This window comes from Nyctibius grandis, chromosome 2 (genome assembly GCF_013368605.1).
Source record: "Nyctibius grandis isolate bNycGra1 chromosome 2, bNycGra1.pri, whole genome shotgun sequence".
In the NCBI taxonomy this organism is placed as follows: domain Eukaryota; kingdom Metazoa; phylum Chordata; class Aves; order Nyctibiiformes; family Nyctibiidae; genus Nyctibius; species Nyctibius grandis.
Window position 1 is genome coordinate 21,461,284 of NC_090659.1, and position 19,170 is coordinate 21,480,453.

Here is a 19,170-nt window from a genome sequence, read left to right on the forward strand (position 1 = left end):
AAACAGATTGCCCTATTTGACAAACCAAGAATGTAGGTGCCACTGTAACAGGACATTTGAATTCACATTTGCTGGGAAAGAAAGTTTTGAAAAGAAACTGGTTTTCATTCTTGTGGATGTGTTCCCTTTACTCTTGGAAAGTACCAAGTTTACCTTGTGGTCTTTTATAACATATTGGGGCTTTTTTTGATTGCTTGCTAACAGCGTTCATAGGAACAGCATTAGGGGCTGCTGTTGCATGGTGCTTTCTCTGTGCACCAGCTTTCCAAACTTCAGTCTGTATGCTTTTATATGTTCAGGGCAAATGACCTGAAAGTACTGCCTTTTCGTTTGAAAGGAAGAAAATTCTTCCATACAACTGAGCTTGAAAATCTAAGGCCAGAGAAGTATGGTTTCAATGACTTTGTGAAAGCTCCTTTTCAGATTTCATCCTTTCTCTGTAGTCTGTACATCTTTCATAATGTTGTGTGGTGTACCTTGCACCCCACAAGCTGCTAATCACAGAATCATTTAGATTGATGTTTGATTACACTGCATATGTTGAAAATCATTGATACGTGCTGTATGTATGCTGGGAAATGCTGTAGCATAGCATCTAGTAATACTAAAGCACTGAATGTCTCTTGAGTGTCTACTTCAAGAACAGCAGGGTTGGCCATTTACATTTGGCAGTAACAGCAAACCTCTACCTTTTGCAATTACTGTCCCAATGCAGCTGCCCTACTTAAATGCAGGTTGTCTCCTGGTGATCAGTTCCCAGAGCTTCAGGTGAGGCTAACAGCAGCGGTGATTGCTCAACAGATCTGGTTGTTAGATCCCATTTCTGCAAACAGATCAAAGGAATGGAGGGAGCAGGCAGATGGAGAAAAATGATTGATCAAAACTGATGACACTCCCAGACAGAGGCCGAGGTATGTTCTCCATGATAATTCCCTGAGCAAAGGCATCCATGCAGGCATGGTGCATTCCTTGCAACCCCAATACTGTCATTAGTCTCATTTATGTTGGTGGGCAGGGTTGTGAGGCCGCACTCGGGGGGGGGGGGGGGGGAGGCTTTTGTTGAAGACAGCAGGGGAAAGCACTTCCCTCAAGGTCTGTTGAAGGCTGCTCCTCAACTAAAGAGTAAGTGTCTTGTAAGGTTTCAGTCACCACGAATTATCTCAGGCTTTTATTTTTATTTTTTCTTGTCATGTGTACTTATATCTCTGGGTGTTTTGTTTGTTTTTTTTTTTTTTTCTATTTGCCCACCACCAAAATCACAGCTCCCCTCCAGCTGTAGAAATTTGAGATTACAGCATGAAAAATTGGGAGGACAACAAAAGAGGCTAGAGAGTAGCATGTATCTAGCTTGTAATAGACACCAGGGAGCTTCCCAGCTATAAACGCATGTAAAGCAGTTGGTTTTTAAAGTCCCCCAGGAAGAAAATTGAGAATCTGGACTTAAGGCAAGTAACCACGCGCAGCTCAAAACGCGCGTCAATAGCTGAACTGTTACCGGAAAATAGTAACCAAGAAAACTCTCTAACCCAAATGATAGTTTAGAAAGCCGACATTGGTTTATTGCGGTGCTTGGTGCATGGGGGATCTCTCCTCCTAGCATGCACACCCAGGGACAAAAGCACACTCATTATACACATTATAGAAAAATGAATATTCATACAATTCCAAGAAAAGCCCGCGTATTCCAAGATACTTACACATATGCTAATATATTATGTAATCATCTTTGCGCATGCTTACTAAATTGGGGAAGGGGTCTTGGGTGGGCTCTGGTGGTCTCTAGTGGTCGTAATCCCCCCATAGTGATGCTGTCCGCTGTATAACCCCGCTTCTGCGCAAGCATGGTCGAGGCCTTTCTGTTGACACGGGCAGGTGGCTCCAAGGAGAAGATCCTGTTCCGATTCTCACAGGATTTATCTCTACTCCTGGCGCCAGAGCTGTGAATCAAGTCAGTTAAGATACTACAAAGATGTTGTTCGCGGTCTTGCTTATCTCTGGCCCTTCTTTGTAACTAGTGAGGAATTAAACAGAGACCTTGGATTCTCTAAGTGCAAGCAAGAGTCAGCGATGACTCTAACCGTTATCAGTCCCAGAAGCAGACCCTGTCTTCAAAACATGCCGTTAGCTTCAGAACGTACCGTTATTGTGGCTGAAAGGAAAATTGCTGAAAGAAAAGTTTATTCTGTCTAAAGGTTACACAGAGCAGGCCTTTAATGGCCTGCTTTGAGGCTTGCTTTTACTAAACCGCCTGGTATCAACCTCACGCTGCCCCTGACGAGCGCGGGCCGCGTCAGGGCGGGCGGCCGCGCAACGGCGGTCGCGCACGCGCAGCGCGCAGCCCGGCTGAGGGGCGAGGGCAGCCGGACCCCTCCGAGCCAACCGCCGGCCCCCGCCTCGCGTTCCGGGGCGCGCAGCCGCGCTCGCTGTGCCAGCCGCAGGCAGCCGGCTGCTGGTATCGACGCTCTTCCACGCTCTTCCACGTTAAATGCCGCAGAACCGGCATTACCGCTGCGATCGTGTCGCAAGAGCAGCGGCCCGTCCCCGCCGCTAGCGGAGGGAGCGCAGAGCGACAGCCCCGGCCCCTCCTAACGGGAGCTCTGCACAGAGGGGCGGCCGCAGCCTTTACCCGCCCCCGGGCTACGCCGCTCCTCCCCGCCACTCTCGGGGAAGCGGGGCTACGGTACGTTGCACTGATAAAGGGCAACACCTGGATCGCAGTGCGTAAGCAGCCGCAGTCAGGCTGCCCCCACCCCGCCTCCCCTACGGCCTCGCAGCGGCTGCGGACACGGCCCGGCCCCGCCTCCCGCCCTCGGCCCGGGGCCGCCGCCGCCTTCCCGTCACCGCCGCCCCCGCCCGCCGGGAGAGGGCGTGGCCCGGGCGCCAAGTCCCTCCTCTCCCCGCCAGAGGCGCGCTTGGCGCCGGAAGCGTGTGCGGAGGGGGCGAGGCGGAAGTGCGGGTGCTCCCCAGCGCCCCTCCCGCCCTCGGCTCCCGGCACTTCCCGCCCCGGCTCTCGCTGCGGCACAAAAGATGGCGGCGAGAGCGCAGGGTGGTATCCGCCTCAGCGCGGTGAGTGGCGTGGGGTAGTGGGCCCCTGAGAAGCCGGTCTGTCTCCTCCCTCGGTGGTTCCTCGGTGTGGGGGGCGGCGCGGGGGCGGCGCTGCCTGGTAGCCGGGGGGAGCAGGGGTGCCCGTGCGAGGCCCGCGGCGGCTGAGGGGCAGGGCGCTCGGGGCAGGAGGGAGCTGCCGTGCCGCTGCTTCAACAGCTCGTTGCCTTCCCTTGGTGAAAGTGGGGAACGGAGTCTGTCGGGGCTGGGGGCGACGCCTCGCCGGGGGTAAAAAGTTGTCGGCCAAGTGCTGGGCAGGGCGGGCGCCGCAGCCTTTCGCCTAAAATAAACCAGCACCCCCCTCCTTGCCTCAGACTTGTCTCTTGTCTTACGCCGTCCCGGCAGTGCCCGCACCCAGCCCCTACCGCGCTGTGTCTTGGTCACTTTGCTGACGAGAAAAGCCGCGGCTACCAGCCCCTGCCGGGGGGGCCGGGGAGCGGGAGCCCCCGGGGGGGAGAGCGGGAGCCGCCGGGGTCCCCAGCTGCGGGGCGGGGCGGGTGGCAGGCCGCGGGGGCTTTCCCTCATCCGCCTCGGCACAAGATGAGCTCGGGCTGTGCGGAGGGGAAGCCACAGTCTGGGGGGTGGTTGGGTTGGTTATCGGAGCGGGGGATTTCACAGTCTGTTGTAGTGATGTAGTTGTGAACGTAGTGACCTCTAATTGGAAGCTTGTAACTTAAAATCTTAACTACCTTTTGCAAGAGCCTAATTACATTTTAACAAGGGTGATGAATGTGCATGCAGTTAAATCCACTGCTGTGTTGTGCTTTTCAGTCACGGCAGTGCTGTCCTTTTGTGGCAATTGGTCATTTCCTTATGTGTGCTAATACAAATTAAATTAAAGCTACTTTTTCAGTTGTTTGATACATCATTGATGAAACAGGATGTTTTTTAAAGCCTTTCTGACTTCAGCTATCTATGCCTAGAAGTCACACTTATGGTTACAAACACTTGGTTCATAACCTTATTTATAGAATAGTGGAAAGAAGCTGGATCACTACAGTAAGTAACTTGTCAAACATTTGAGTGAAAAACACATGTTAGTATATTCTCAGCGTTGCTTAAGTTACCTTAATATAAATTGCCATGATTGTAGAGGTTAGCTATAAATGTCATCTACTTGAAGTTCAAGAATTACACTTTTATTTCAGGTCTTTAATTCTTGTAAGTGTTTGAAATCCACTGTTTGTCTGATATATTTTTAGAGAGGTGTTCTCCATCTTTAGATAACATGGTGTTAAAAAAAAAAAAAAAGGAGGGAGTTCTCCCTTTGTTTTTAATGCAGTTAGTCTTGCAGGGGAAAACACATTAGCATTAATAATCAGCATTTCCAAAAGAGCTATGTATTGCAAGTCAGGCTGCAGAGTTTAAATTTGTTCTCAAGTTGAAATCACTTTGGCAAGCTGAACTATTACAGATACAGATGAGAAATCTAGCTAAAGTTGGTGCAATTGGTAACTTTCTGAATTATTTTTAGGATGCTGTTTGGTTTTCTTTGTCAGTAGTCATAACTGAAAGTTTACGTTCAGCCTATTTCCAGTGAAAGCTGTCATTTTTGTAGGTTTTCACGAAAGAAGTGAAGCAGCTGATACAGTTTTCAACAGGTTGTGTCCTACAGTGTAAGAGGTGCTGTTTTCTAGAGAGGAGCTGATGGTCACAGTCTCTTCTGTCAGCAGCTGTTCTTTGGAAATACATTAGATTTCACCAAACTATTTCCATTAGTTTCAGAAGCATATCTAAACAGCACAGGCAGCGTGAGCAGGCCTGGTAACTCCTTCCCACACTGGCATTTATGTCCTTGTGTTGCTCTGGTAAATTTTTTGCTCAGTTGCATGATGAGACAGATCAGGAAAGTGATCCAGGTTAAAAACAAGATTTAAAAATTATTTTTATTTTGGAGCAGCTCCCTGATGTGGTTCACTACACAGTCATGTAGGTGGACTAGCATAACTGGGAGGGAGGACGAAGGGAGAACATATCAGGAAGGAAACAAGCAGCCAGGTGGGATAAAAGGAAGAAGGGGGAAACTGGCAGAGGGGTTGTTCCCCGAAAAGTTGCACAATACTTTTATAAGGCAAGACAGATTGTTCGGTGGCAATTTGATTTGTGCATGCCTTCTGCTCTGCAAGGGCTGGAAGAGTTCTTAGTTTTTTTTGAAAATTAAAGTTCCCAAAGCTGTCTCTCTTTTCTGAGAGAGAAGCTGCTTTATTCTTAAGTATTTGCTGGTCATAATTGTAGGAGATGCTCCTCTTAGTGCAGCTGAGTCTTTTTATAATATGCACTGTATGTGCAGTTTGAAGCAGGAGGGTGTCTCCAAAAAGGATTTGGCTGCACTTGGTCTCAGGACAGAAAGTGAAACTAAGCAAAACCCACTTGGTAGCAAAATGTATTAGGCCCAGTGAAGAAAACAACTGAATCATCTGGGATATGGTCATGCTAACATAGCGAAAGTGAGTGTTCACCAGGGAGCGAACTCTTTCCTCCTGTACTTATGGAACTTCAGTTATTCATGAGCGAATTAAAGTGGTGGTTTGATGAAGTGTTAGGGAACAAAATGGGCTTAAGTATTTCCTGATGAACTCATCAGGAAATGAGTTGTTGCTGACAGCTGGGTCTGCTCTGAAGCAGGCTACAAAGGTAAAGGCCTTAGACCGCTGTTCTCCATTTTTTACTCTGTTTTTGTCAGGTGCCCTTGTTCCTATGCCTTACAGGAGCAAATGATGGTATCTGCTCTGAGGCAAACTTTCCTGTGAACTACCCTGTGGGACACTCGCTCGCCTTTTGCTGGGGGAGATATTAGAGCCAAGAATCAGTTTCTCACAGTTCCTGTGTTCCAACCCGTATCTTCTCATTTCATACAAACAGTTCACAAGTTCCCAGTTCTGGGCATCACCTTCCAGCCTTTCTCAAAACCTTACCCCTTGAAACAGCGATCCCGAAAAGATCAGCATAATTCTTGTGTTTGTTTATAGAAGATGCTGTTTCTTTAAAAGGCTGTTCTTTTCAAAGTTAATCACTAGTATGCAGCAGTGAAGAGAGGGATGGAGAAGCACTGCATTACACAGGCAACGTGTGAAGAGATGTTCTTGTCGTGCACGTGTGTGCTTTGCTCCACAGAAAAAAGGACACTTACCCGTGGTTATGTCAGTGTTGGTGACAGTGAGGTTCCTTCCTTCATCAGCATTGTCTGGTGACCAAGGGAGGTTCACAACGGTGAATTCATGCCTTTATCAAAACTATAGTCAGGAATTCTTGCCAAGTCCATGTTGCTGAGGTTCCAATGCCAGTAGTAACTCCAGAGGTCCCAGCCCACCTTGTATGGTTGGAGTTTTTCACTGGCTGGCAGCAGAGAAATATTTTAGCAGTGAGTTGAGCAGATGCTGAATGCTTGAATGTGCATCTGTGTGATGGGGTTGAGGTTTTTTTTAAAGTGTTTTTATGTTTTGCCAAGGAGGGATTTCAGGTGCAAAAGAACCCACCCAGTTGTTTCTGGTGTATTTTGATCATGAAGCTTAGAAAGCAAAGGAACAAATGCTGCCAGCACTGTGAAAGGTTGAAGGGAAGAGAATGATCCAGAGATGTTAAGATCCACTGAGTTATTGTGTGGCAGAGGAAGAAATGGAAAGATCCTTTTAACCATGTGCCACGGTACATGTGAGGTTTCCATTAATAGGCTTGATGTCATTTTCTTCTTGGATTCTAAATTATTTGATAGCATCTGTTAGGAATTTGAAAGGGGCACAGTGCCTTAGCCTGACTCAATTTACCAGATTTTATAACACTGGAATTGCAAAGCACAGATGGCAACGAAGACCGTCATGTCTATTCATACTTGTACTCTAGCTTGATGGAGAAACGCAGGGATTAAGTTGCAGCCTGAAAGTGTGTCCTGTGCTCTTATGACCTTAGAATCCAGGTGAGGTTTCCGGGCAATTTATGTTGATCTGAATTAGGGCTGCTGCCACCTTACTCCTGCTCCAGTACCTGGCTGAAGGCTCTAGAACTCGCTTGTAGCATTATTCCTTTTTGCTGATAAATGAGCTTGGAGACTTGAAGTGGTTGCTTGCTTTTATTTAGACTTTACTGACTATATAAAAGTGCTTGTCAGTGTAGTAGTTCTGTAAAATTTATGAAGAAGGGATATGTACACACTATTTTTAAATATTCTTCTGATTTTATATGTATTGTAATGTGGATTGTATTATGTTTTTTTGATGTAACTACACTGTACAAGGACTGTTTCCAGTGTTATGTATTCGTAGATACTGCTTTTTATGCCATCAACATAGCTATGCCAGTGAGGCTTAAGCATGTATGTGTAGTGTGTTTCTCTTAAAGGCCTTTTAAAAGAAGTATAATTACAGATATTCTCAGTGGTAACACAAATGTAGCTGTATCAGCAGCAGTTCAATTTCTCTAAACATTGCATTGGCAAATCCTTAAGTTATATAGTTATTTAGTTCTGATTTTTCTGGTCTTTTGATTTAGGTGAGTATATATGAACCCAGGCTTTCATAAATTACTTGAGAATACTTTTGTCACTGACATCTATATAAGATATGTCCCATAAGTAGGTACTTTATTTGCCTATTCTCATCTAGTATACTAGATACATCTCATGTTAGTAGTGGCTGCATTCCTTTGGTTACGTCTTATCATGAGTGAGGATAAAATGTAAAAGATCAAATTGCTAAAAGCACAAACCACTAGTTGAGAGAATCTGACAGGTGATTTTGACCAATATGGGCAAAAGGAGCAATGAAATCAGACAGTAAGCCACTGAGTACATTAGGTGCTGCTAAGCCACTGAGTACATTAGGTGCCGCTCACCTTTTCAGATTAAGTTTAATACTTATGTTTTGAGATGTACGTTTTTAAAGTTTGAGAGCATGTGCTTCTGTTACTAGATTTGGACTAAGGCTTTGATGTTTTCTGTAACCTCTAGCATCAGTATATAGCAATATTTCCTTATATTTTTATAAAGATACAGAGAGTTTGATAGGATGGTGATATAACCCATCCATAGGATATAGTATGATACTGTACTGAATTCTGTATTGCTTTTTGTCTTTAATATCTGTATTAATGTTCTCTTTAAAAGGCATTAGTATGCCAATATCTAAAAGTAAATTAAATTACAGCCTTTTGGTAGCGTTGTGCAAAACAGTTCCATTTAACGTTACTTTATTTAACGTACTGTTTTCTGGCTTGGTATCGTTGGAGAGTGCAAACTAATGCCATTGTTTGTGGTTTATTTCAGCTTTGTCCAAAGTTCTTGCATACCAACTCTACCAGTCACACCTGGCCTTTCAGTGCAATTGCAGAACTTATAGGTATGTGGATCAATAGTTTGCCTGAATACTTGATCGTAATAGTTTTTTCTTGTTGTAAAACTTTTTTCCTTCAGGTAGGGAAAAGAGTTGATCCTGTTGTTACCATTCAGAATCTTACATCGTCTTTTTGTGGTACAGTCAGATTGACTTTTTTCTTTCTTAACAGCATATGTACTACCTGAGATCAGTTGCAGGGGCCTTGCAGGATTTGCTGTTTTCTTTTTATTGAGTTTATTAAGGATTGCCAAATGTAGAAGTCTTTGGGACCAAGTGAATTCCTTCTCCAGTCCACCAAATGCAAGCCTGCTGCTTTTTGCTGTTCCCAGGCCTGGAGAGTAGTAAAGCTGAGTGCACATTCCAAAGATGTGTGTACACACTTGCATCCTGTACAGACACAGCTGGCCACAGACAGATCAGCACAGACAGGGGGACAGTAACTTTGCAAGAACCCACATAAACACAAGCAATGCTCGAAACGTGAACAGCACAAATGGCCTTATCCTGTTCCTGCGTCCTGGCTAACCAGGTTTAAAGTTCAGCAGTGGTGCATATCCGTGGTCTCTCTCACTTATGACTCATGCTTACCCACGTTTCTGGGTGTTTCACCGAGACCTGGGAGTCTTTCCAGTACCTGTGCCCTGAGCTTTTTACCAGTCTCAGAGTGGCACAGGGTCCAACCATATAAGCATACTGACCAGAAGCTAGCTTGCACGCAACCAGCCTTGATTATTCCCTGCCCTGCCCCATCCCCCCTCCCCATACCATTCCTCTCCCATCCACTTTGACCTTTCCCTTTTCTTCAATGCTTCCTCAAAACATTCAATAGTAATTTTTGCACATTGTCCCAATGTTACGACCTGGTCGCAACTAGTTCATAAATCCCTTGGAGTAAATTAAGGTGAAACGACACCAAATAACTGGTATGAAATTAAGAACAATTTATTAATACAGGGAAAGTTGCATGGTTGTAAGTGTCTTGGGTTTCTAAAGGCATTGAGAAAAGAGAGGAAAGGAAAAGAGAAAGAGGATAGAGACTATGAGAGAGAGGAAAAGAGAGATCACCACCCTTGGATCCAGCGATGTAAGTTGTCTGTAGAGTTGATAAGTTGCTTGCAGAGTTGCTCCTCCGGTAAATCGCTTGCAGGATCGGTCCTCAGGTGGCGGGCGGGAGCGTGCACCAGCATCCCAAGCGAGGTCTAAATACTTTAGGTCATTTGCATGCGAGCTAGGAGAGGGTGGTAACATCCCTCTTGTCTCCCCCCTCTGCTCGCTTCCCATGCTAATTGGGACGCCTGCGCTTTGTAGTCTTAGATTGTTCTCGAAATGAGTCGGTGGTCCCCCAAGGGGTGTCTGGTGGTCGTGATCCCCTAGTTGTGGTGTCCGCTGTATGACCCCGCTTCTGCACAAGCGTGGTTGAGGCCTTGCAAAGTTGTTGCACATGTAGGCTGGTCCCAAGGAAAAGATACCATCCCGCCTCCGCAGGACTTATCTCTTCTTCCAGCCAGAGTTGTAAATCACAACAATTAAGGCACAGCAGGGGTATTGTTCTGTTCCCAAGACCCTTATCTCTTGCCAGACTTGCAGGCCTCTGTAGTACACATACCCTCCTCCAGCCAGAGTTGTCAAACAAGTTGTTTAAGGCATACAAACTCTGTCCGTCACACCCAGTACCCCTTAAACATCCTAATTTTCTTCTTTTGGGTTGCCAAGTTTCTGACTGAACATCTTCAGGGTTGTACTTGAGTGGTTCCTTTTATCGGTCCATCCATAAGTGTCCTAAGAGTTCTGCTCTTTGTTATTGTCTCTGTATCTGCTGTTAGCTAGGGGTTGTGTATCTGTTTAATTTATTAGCTCCTGTTGATTGACTTGCCTTTGATTTTGAATAGCTATTAACTGGACATCTTCAGAGTTACTTGTTTCCCCAAGTTAGGGAACGATTAGCAGACTTTCTTTAACTGCTTCCTCAAAATAAAGGTGTGGCTTGGAAAGACTTGCCAAGCTTATCTAGGATTTTACTGCTGCCAAAGGGAGCAACTCTTCTGGTCACACATTCCTTCGCTTCCTGTGCATGAGTTTTGCTGTTACTAATCTAGAAAATTAACTGAACTAAAGAAAGTAGGATTTTTTTCAGCTAGATAAGGCCAGAGCTGTCACAAAGGAGGAAACCAGACCCACATGGCTGCGGGAAGGGCTGGCTGTTTTGGCAGTCGCAATATGTTAAGTCATTTCAGCTGTTTTATCACCCTGTGCCATACCTGGCTGGAATGATGGTAGATGTGCTGTGCAAGGCGTGCAAACTTGTCTTCTTCCTTTGCCTCTAGTTTGTCATGTGTGTTGCTTTAACAAAGCTTCCAAAGCATAGTAGCAACATATTGGTTGTAAAGGCTTCTAGTTAGTCATGTTGATTTAAATAAGTTTTGTAATCTGTCTTTTGCGTACTATGTAAAGCTATACCATGTGCAAAATGTCAAATGATATAAATAGGGTTACGTTACAGAGGCCTGAATTTTAGTTTATGCAAACTTAGCTAAAACGTTAATGGTCTGTATGCTAAAATTTGCCTTTTAAGCTCTAGTCCCTCCTGTCAACTTTTTGCTGGTTATGTTGCTGCCTTCTCTCGTTAGTCCTCAGTCAGACTAAATTTAGGTGAACTAATGGTGATACTTGGAAGAGGGTAAATGGGACATCTTCAGAGAGTTGGTGAGCTAGCAAATCAGAAGACTTGCACAAAGTATGGTCTTAGAAGAATGCTTTCAAACTTTCAATTATATTTGAAATGTCCTCGTTCGTTGATGCTGAAATATATTTTATGAAATTTTTCACTGTGGGTGCTATTGGTACAGCATCCTCGCAGCTAAACTGAGGAAGTATGGTCTGGATGAGGTGGATTGTGAACTGGCTGAAGGAAAGAAGCCAGAGAGTGGTGGTCAATGGGACAGAGTCCAGTTGGAGGCCTGTGTCTAGCGGAGTCCCTCAAGGGTCGGTACTGGGACCAGTTCTATTCAATATATTCATTAATGACTTGGATGAGGGAATAGAGTGCACTGTCAGCAAGTTCGCTGATGACACAAAACTGGGAGGAGTGGCTGATGCGCCAGAAGGCTGCGCAGCCATTCAGAGAGACCTGGACAGGCTGGAGAGTTGGGCGGGGAGAAATTTAATGAAATATAACAAGGGCAAGTGTAGAGTCCTGCATCTGGGCAAGAACAACCCCATGTACCAGTACAAGTTGGGGACAGAGCTGTTGGAGAGCAGCGTAGGGGAAAGGGACCTGGGGGTCCTAGTGGACAACAGGATGACCATGAGCCAGCAATGTGCCCTTGTGGCCAAGAAGGCCAATGGCATCCTGGGGTGTATTAGAAGGGGTGTTGTTAGTAGGTCAAGAGAGGTTCTCCTCCCCTTCTACTCTGCCCTGGTGAGGCTGCATCTGGAGTATTGTGTCCGGTTCTGGGCCCCTCAGTTCAAGAAGGACAGGGAACGGCTAGAGGGAGTCCAGCGCAGAGCCACAAAGATGATTAAGGGAGTGGAACATCTCCCTTCTGAGGAGAGGCTGAGGGAGCTGGGTCTCTTTAGCTTAGAGAAGAGGAGACTGAGGGGTGACCTCATTAATGTTTATAAATATGTAAAGGGCAAGTGTCACGAGGATGGAGCCAGGCTCTTCTCAGTGACATCCCTTGACAGGACAAGGGGCAATGGGTGCAAGCTGGAGCACAGGAGGTTCCACATAAATATGAGGAAAAACTTCTTTACGGTGAGGGTGACCGAACACTGGAACAGGCTGCCCAGAGAGGTTGTGGAGTCTCCTTCTCTGGAGACATTCAAAACCCGCCTGGACGCGTTCCTGTGTGATATGGTCTAGGTAATCCTGCCCCGGCAGGGGGATTGGACTAGATGATCTTTCGAGGTCCCTTCCAATCCCTAACATTCTGTGATTCTGTAATTTATGCTTATAGAACGCAAGCTACCAAACTGTGATTCCTTTTTATAGGCCGCAATGTTGGCTTGAGTTCTTTATTTATGGCCCTCAGCTGAACCTGCAAAACAGGCAGTGAGGCAGGGGCACTGTCTTCTGTTTCACATCCCACCCCTCCTCCTCCCTGTACTTTCCCCCTTCACAAATTCCATGAGTAGCACAGTGCTGGGGGAGGGGGAAAAAAGAGATGTGAGAAAGTGGTGTTAGGGCAGATGAGATTTCAACTAGCTTTGCTGCCAATAAATGTTTGTGGAGCCATGGTTTCTGTTTCACTTGCAGTAGTAATGCTGCAAGGTCTTTCAAATCATGTAAATACAAAGTTTAGTTTAAAGCATTTTGTACTTCCCTTCTGTGAAAGCCATACCTTCTTCGATTTGAACAATCTGCCCTAGCAAAATACATATTTGTAACTCTCGGCTCTGTTAATATGGAAGTGATGTGGTAGCAGAGCAGCAATAATTTTTTCACCTAAATCTCCTGCATTTGTGGAGTCAAAATTCTAGATTTCACAGAACTATCTGGGATGCGAGGAGCTGGGCTTCCGTTTTTTTGCTTGCTTTTTTTTTCTTAGTGTTTCAAATTTGATTATCTGAAGTTGTGATAGTATTTCAAATCTGATTTCCCAACTAAAAAGCCCGAAGGCCCGCAGCAGGTCAGATGATGTTGCAGCCGTGTATATTAGTGATGTGCCATTGTCTGTATTGTGGACAATAACGAAGCCTCCTGAGAGCCAGTCAGGAGAGATGTTTGCAAGGCTGGGAGAAAGTACATATTGCAACAGCTGCTTGGGAGACAGGAAATGAAAGTAGAAACTTATCTTGGTTTCATTTTCTATTCTCGTGTTTGAGCCATTCATCTCCACCTAAATTTTCTCCTATATATTACTGTCATCTGTAGTAGCTGGGAAATTGAGTGTTGCTTTCAGGCAGTTGGCCATGTTTTGATGCAGCTATTTTGATTTGATAATGTTTTGATTTAATGTTGTCATCTATAAAGAAGATAGTGTTTTAGGAGACTTAGGTTTTAGTGTAACATTTACTTTATTAAAAACTATAGCTTCTTGTTTCTCTGCAAAAGTTGACTAATACTCAGTGACTTAGCTTAGAAATTTATATCGGTGCCAGCACAAAATTTCTGCGACTATATTACATACCTAACTGCGGAGCTGAAAAATAGCTGCAATTTTAGAGTTCCATTAGTTTTAGCATGTGACTCTTCAGTGTCATAGGCCCATGATTAAGGATCTGTGTCAAGCTGCCATATTCACCAAATAAACATAGGTGCAAGTGTGGCACCATAATAAAGTTAGGGACAGCTATTCCATATAGCTGTTTGGCAGTATTGCAAGACACATTTGGCAGATTCATTATATATGTATTCCTGCTAGATAAGGCTCTGTTGCATGCTACATATGGATTTAAGTAACTTTGGAAGAGTTATCTGACGTCTTCACTGGAATTAAACACTTTAAAATATGTTCACACTTTAAACTGTTTAATTTTTCTTTTTAGTGTCCCACCCTTGTTTGCCTTCTTTCTCTTCAGATAATGCTTATGATCCAGATGTGAGTGCTAAACAGATATGGATAGACAAAACGGTGATAAACAACACTATATGCTTGACATTCACTGATAATGGAAATGGTATGAACTCAGAGAAGCTGCACAAAATGCTAAGGTGGATATCTTTTTTTGCATTTTTTTCTTGTAAAAATTCCAGTTTCTAGTTCTCTTATTGCTCAGCTTATTCCTTTTTCTCATATGTAATCGACTAATTTTGTTCATAAACTTAACATTTCTGAAGGTGAGTGATTATCCAAGTGAGACTAGACAGGTGCTAGTAGAACTTCCACACCACTTTGTCAGTGTATTTTTATCTCATAATTTCCTTTTATCCTTTCTGTCAATCTTCCCATTTAACTTTCCATGCAGTGGCTGTGCTGTGTGAACTCTCTGTAGTGCCTTTTGGGGGAGCTAGGGAGAATTTTTTTTTTTTTTTTTTTTTTTTTTTTTTTGTTCAAGATTGCTTCAATTTCAGTTAGTGAGCAAGAGAAAAAGGGAGATTCAGTTCAAACCCTTTGGAGTACTGAAAATAGAAGGTATTGTGGAAAACTTAAGGGAATTATAATTATATTGATGTGGTTTGTCTGTTTATCTTTAAATATTGTATAGGGTTTGAACTGATCTTTCTGCAACTTTTGTTTCTACAGTTAGCAAAGAGGGTGCTATTCAGTTGCTCTTTTAGTATGAAACATTGCTCTGCCTGCAGATAAATCTCTGGGTTTAAACTTGAGCAAGCTTGAATTCAAACTGTTATTTTTCTTTTTCTGTTAGATACCGTAATTAATAGCTTGCTTGCCAAATTCAGTGTTCCATATACAGTTACCTGTTTTACTTTAAATGTAATGTGTAGTTACTAATGGAAAATTAGTGGAGGGGGAAAAAAAAGCTTTAGGGGCTTTTCTTAGTATTTATTGTGGAGCCACAGGATAACAATTAGAATCCCGTAAGAATGCTTGTTGCATAATTCCAGACAGATGATATTTCTTTTCCATACTTAAAGATGAAAGTAAATTTCCCTGAATTCTTGCAGTGTGGTTTTAGCAATGTTATATGGGTAACTTTCAGGATTTGCTTAACTGTACATCATTTAATTGTACAGTAGTCCCTGATCTCTAAAGCTAGATATTAACTCATTGTTTTTAAGTCTAATTTGGTAAGTCTTGCATGTGTCTTTTAGGTTTTCAAGCTTTATAGGGCTTTTTACATTCTTCTAATGTTTTCATATGTTTCAGCTTCGGCTTCAGTGAGAAATCTGAGATGAATGGCCGTGTTCCAGTGGGACTGTATGGAAATGGATTTAAATCGGGGTCCATGCGCCTGGGAAAAGATGCAGTAGTCTTCACGAAGAATGGAGAAACCATGAGTGTAGGCCTGTTATCTCAGACTTACCTTGAAGTCACAAAAGCAGAACATGTCATGGTTCCTATAGTGACATTCAACAACGAACATATCCTTTCAACAGTTTCTGAATGGAAAGTTGTGGGTACCTGCGAAATTTGGATGATAGTATCAGTAAAAGAAATCTCCTTGTCTAGTCTTATGGATAGCCTAAATAAATTGCAAGATGCAAGGAAGGCTATGATTTGTTAAAGCATTTAAATTTGTAGGAGCTCTGAGATGTGGAATGAGAACCTGTGAACTGAGTACAGGATACTGTTGCAGAAGTTTCCTCATCTTCTGAAAGCTTACTTCATTCAAAGTTACTCTCCTTAGCATAATGCTTACGACAGATAAGTGATCCAACGGAATCCAAAAACAGCCTGAAGGCCATCTTAACACATTCTTTATTTTCTACTGAGGAGAAATTACTGGCAGAGCTAGATGCTATAATAGGGAAAAAAGGAACAAGAATTATCATTTGGAATCTTAGAAGGTAAGATGAAGTCCAGTCTCTTATATCTCTCATTTCCTTTGTTATTTTTCAGTGTATGCAAACATACAAGGCTTTTTTTTTTTTTTTTTTTTGTAGAATAATTACAAAAGACTGTAGGGAGTTAGCTGTAACTGGGAAACTAGACTCAAACACACATGATCGAAGGCCTGTGATGTTGTGTGAGAACTGTTGCCAGTATCTCAAGTAACAAAGCAGAAGGAAAGAGAATGTAAAGGACTTTGTATTTTCCATTGATAAGATACTGCTGATTTTGCTAGAAGGAAAATTGAAATAGATAAATTATAGATCTGTTATTTCAGACCTATGAAATTATGAATGCAAAACCTCAGATATTTGTATGTACAGGCAAGTACTACTGAAAGTTTCGAGTCAGCAGTACCCTTCTAGAGGGGTCTAGACCTTTCTAAACTACTTAACTGTTTATCCTAAAATAAATGGAAATCCAAGTAAATAAATACAGTTTTGTGTGTTTCTTATTTATCTACTTGCCTCTGTGGGATTGTTCACGGCAGTATAGATTTCCAGCCTTTTCTAGCTTTGACTTGCTTGTTGCATTTTTTTTTTTTAAACAGCTTTTGCTGTAGCAGTGGCAGATGGGTGTCATCGCTTCCCATCTTCTTCCCCTTTTCTTCACATCTTTTCTTCTGCCTTATGAGCAGGGAAACTGTCCGATGGTCTGTGCAGAAAAGCTTTAGCACGCCTCTAACTGTGATGGCACTAATTGGTTGGGAAGATGTTGTCTGGTACTATGTTCTTAAGTGTTTAGCTTACTGTAGTTTTAAATGCCTGAAATGACAAGGTATCCATAGGAAGCAATTTTGAACTACTTCAGTCCTGTGGTTTTGGCAAGAAACTAGCTTGGTTTTCAGTTTCTTATCTTTATTGTTGCCCATCAGGAAAAAAAAAAAAGGGCGGGTGGGGAGAGGGGCAGGAAACCACACCTGGATGAGTATCGATTAAATGTTACAGGACAGAAAAGATCTTGGGCAATTATAGCAGGTGACAAGTTTGGGGATTTTTTGTTTCATTAATTTCTTCTGAGTATTAGAGTCCTGAATTACTTTTAGCTTAGGGGATTGTGATACAAGAAAGCTGGAGGTAACAAATGTACTACTAATTCTGGTTGTTCCCCCTTGCCACCTGCTCTGTAAGAAAAACTTCATCTCCTTTACACTTCAGAAACTAATTTGCATTGCCCAGGTAGACTTTCATTTATTTTTAGGTATGAACATTTTTAGGAATGTGCATCACTTCATTGCTTGAGGAAAAGAAAATACAGTGAACTCAACTGACTGGGCAGGATAACTTTCATGTTCTGAATTTCAGAGTGTAGTCATGGGAAGCTGAGGGAAAGAACACTTTTCTGGGGGGGTTGTGCTGTTTCTAATATGTTGTAATCAAATCTACTTTAAAAAAAAAGGGAGCTGCTTCAGTATTAAAAGACTATTTCTGGAATATTTGTGCCAACTATGGTATATCTCAACATTGTGCAAAGGTACTGCTAGTATACTGCAGTGTATATATCTGCAACTAAATATAGTGTATACATCTGGTGAGTGGTGCAATAAGAAATTGTGATAATTATTGGGCTGGAAAGCTATGGTGAGTGTCATTTTTGCAGCATTAAAAATCTTAGGCAGGCAATTTATAGTGTTCAGAAATTTTGCATTTAGAAGGAATGTGTGTGTCTTGATCCATCCAGAATTTAAAGCTGATACTAACTGCTTTTATTTTTGAAGTGTGACCAGTTTAGAATTAAGTTAGAATTAATGAATGTCTCACTTGCTATCACTTCTCTTGTATTCCTTGGATATCAGAAAGGAACTGGTGAACATTGTGTGAATTTTAGCAAATCTGTGAGGAAAATCACCATGGCTCAAAGGGGAATTCCCTTTCTCTTGGATCTTTGTGATACCCGTTGGGTCCACCACAACATCTTATCTTGTGTTGGGTTTTTTTTTTTTTATAATTAGTATATTTTTTTAATCTTATTTCTTAGGGATAAAAATGAAAAAACAGAGTTTGACTTTGACAAGGATAAATACGACATCAGAATTCCAGAAGACTTAGATGAAACAGGCAAAAGAGGTTATAAAAAACAAGAGAGGCTCGACCAGATTGTTCCAGAAAGTGACTACTCACTGCGAGTATGTATAACATTTTTAAAACTTATTTGCTTGTATATTTTTGGAAGCTGGAGAGTGTATGTTTTTGTTTTAATATAAAGTACTATACTACGGAAGTATTGATTGGAGGGGGAGCGAATGTCAGAATTTAAATGTTAGGGCAATAGATCAACATTAATTTTGAAAACTGAAGGCGGAATGTATTTGTGAACTTGTGTAAACATTTGCTGTTTATTTAGAAGAAAATTACTGGGGATTATGTAGTCTTGCAGATAACTTTTGCAGTTAAATTTAGCTATTGTTATCCACTAAGGCGGAAGAAGGAAATGCGAGCAGCAGCTTCAGAAATTAAATAGGGAGTGTGTATGTGGTTGTCAGAAGAGTAAACATTGTATTGTAGTGCAGGTGTATATGCATCTAGTACTGATGCTATGCCCATGTGGATCTTTTAAAACAGATAGGTTTTGGTTGGCAAAGTGTCATTTCTAAGTTTCAAAAAGAGGTGAAGGAGTTGGGAAACAGCTCCATTGTTTGAATACATGCATGCAGCAGGGACAAGGCTTTTCTGTAGGCTTGTTGATACAGCTATTGTCTCCACTATTGATTCATAAGCTTTGAAGGCTTCTTTTTGTAAGTAAGTGCATTTGGAATTACTAGGTGTTCTGGGCACTTCTTGTGGATAATATTCAGAAATATTATTTCAGTTGAGCTAAAACCTTCAGTTATTCTAAGACTCACTGAAGTCCTATATGCTCTTCAATTACTAGAAACTGTAAATATAATGATAAATTAAATGCAAATTAAAATTCATAGATCTATGTGTTTACAAGAAGATTGCGTAGTTGTTATCAAGCTATGATAACATGCAGTTATTTGGAACAAAGGTTTTGCTTTTGTTATTGTAAAGTTCGTAGTAGAATTTTTAAGCTCTTAATAGGGGATAAGAAGAGAGAGGCTTGTGTGTTTTATTGAGAGCTCTTTTAGTGGTAAAACTGCATCTTCAGACACCTGATTAACTTGTCATATTCATAAAAGTTGTCCTTCAAGTGCTATTCATTTACTTTGTGATATATGTCTGCTTGTTATGCACGCTTTCATTTCCTGTTTTTTCTGGATTCGAGTTGGGAAAAAAAACATATTTCATAAAATCTAATTAAAACTTGAGCTTGTCTTCCTAAACATG

At 42.5% G+C, this 19,170-nt stretch overlaps 1 protein-coding gene across 4 annotated transcripts in view; it reads left to right on the forward strand.

Annotated features, from left to right (window-relative positions):
- The first annotated feature begins 2,936 nt into the window (after nucleotides 1–2,936).
- MORC3 (MORC family CW-type zinc finger 3) overlaps nucleotides 2,937–19,170 on the forward strand; it is a 34,689-nt gene continuing 18,455 nt past the window's right edge. Inside the window, exons 1-6 of one of the 4 annotated variants that reach the window (XM_068425489.1) lie at nucleotides 2,937–3,066; nucleotides 8,360–8,432; nucleotides 13,917–14,082; nucleotides 15,200–15,412; nucleotides 15,691–15,840; nucleotides 17,861–18,008. In XM_068425489.1, the coding sequence (XP_068281590.1) occupies nucleotides 3,028–3,066; nucleotides 8,360–8,432; nucleotides 13,917–14,082; nucleotides 15,200–15,412; nucleotides 15,691–15,840; nucleotides 17,861–18,008 (789 nt within the window). In that variant the 5' untranslated portion in view covers nucleotides 2,937–3,027. The remainder of the gene's footprint in view (nucleotides 3,067–8,359; nucleotides 8,433–13,916; nucleotides 14,083–15,199; nucleotides 15,413–15,690; nucleotides 15,841–17,860; nucleotides 18,009–19,170) is intronic. The other 3 variants (XM_068425490.1, XM_068425492.1, XM_068425491.1) reach the window with 3 other exon arrangements.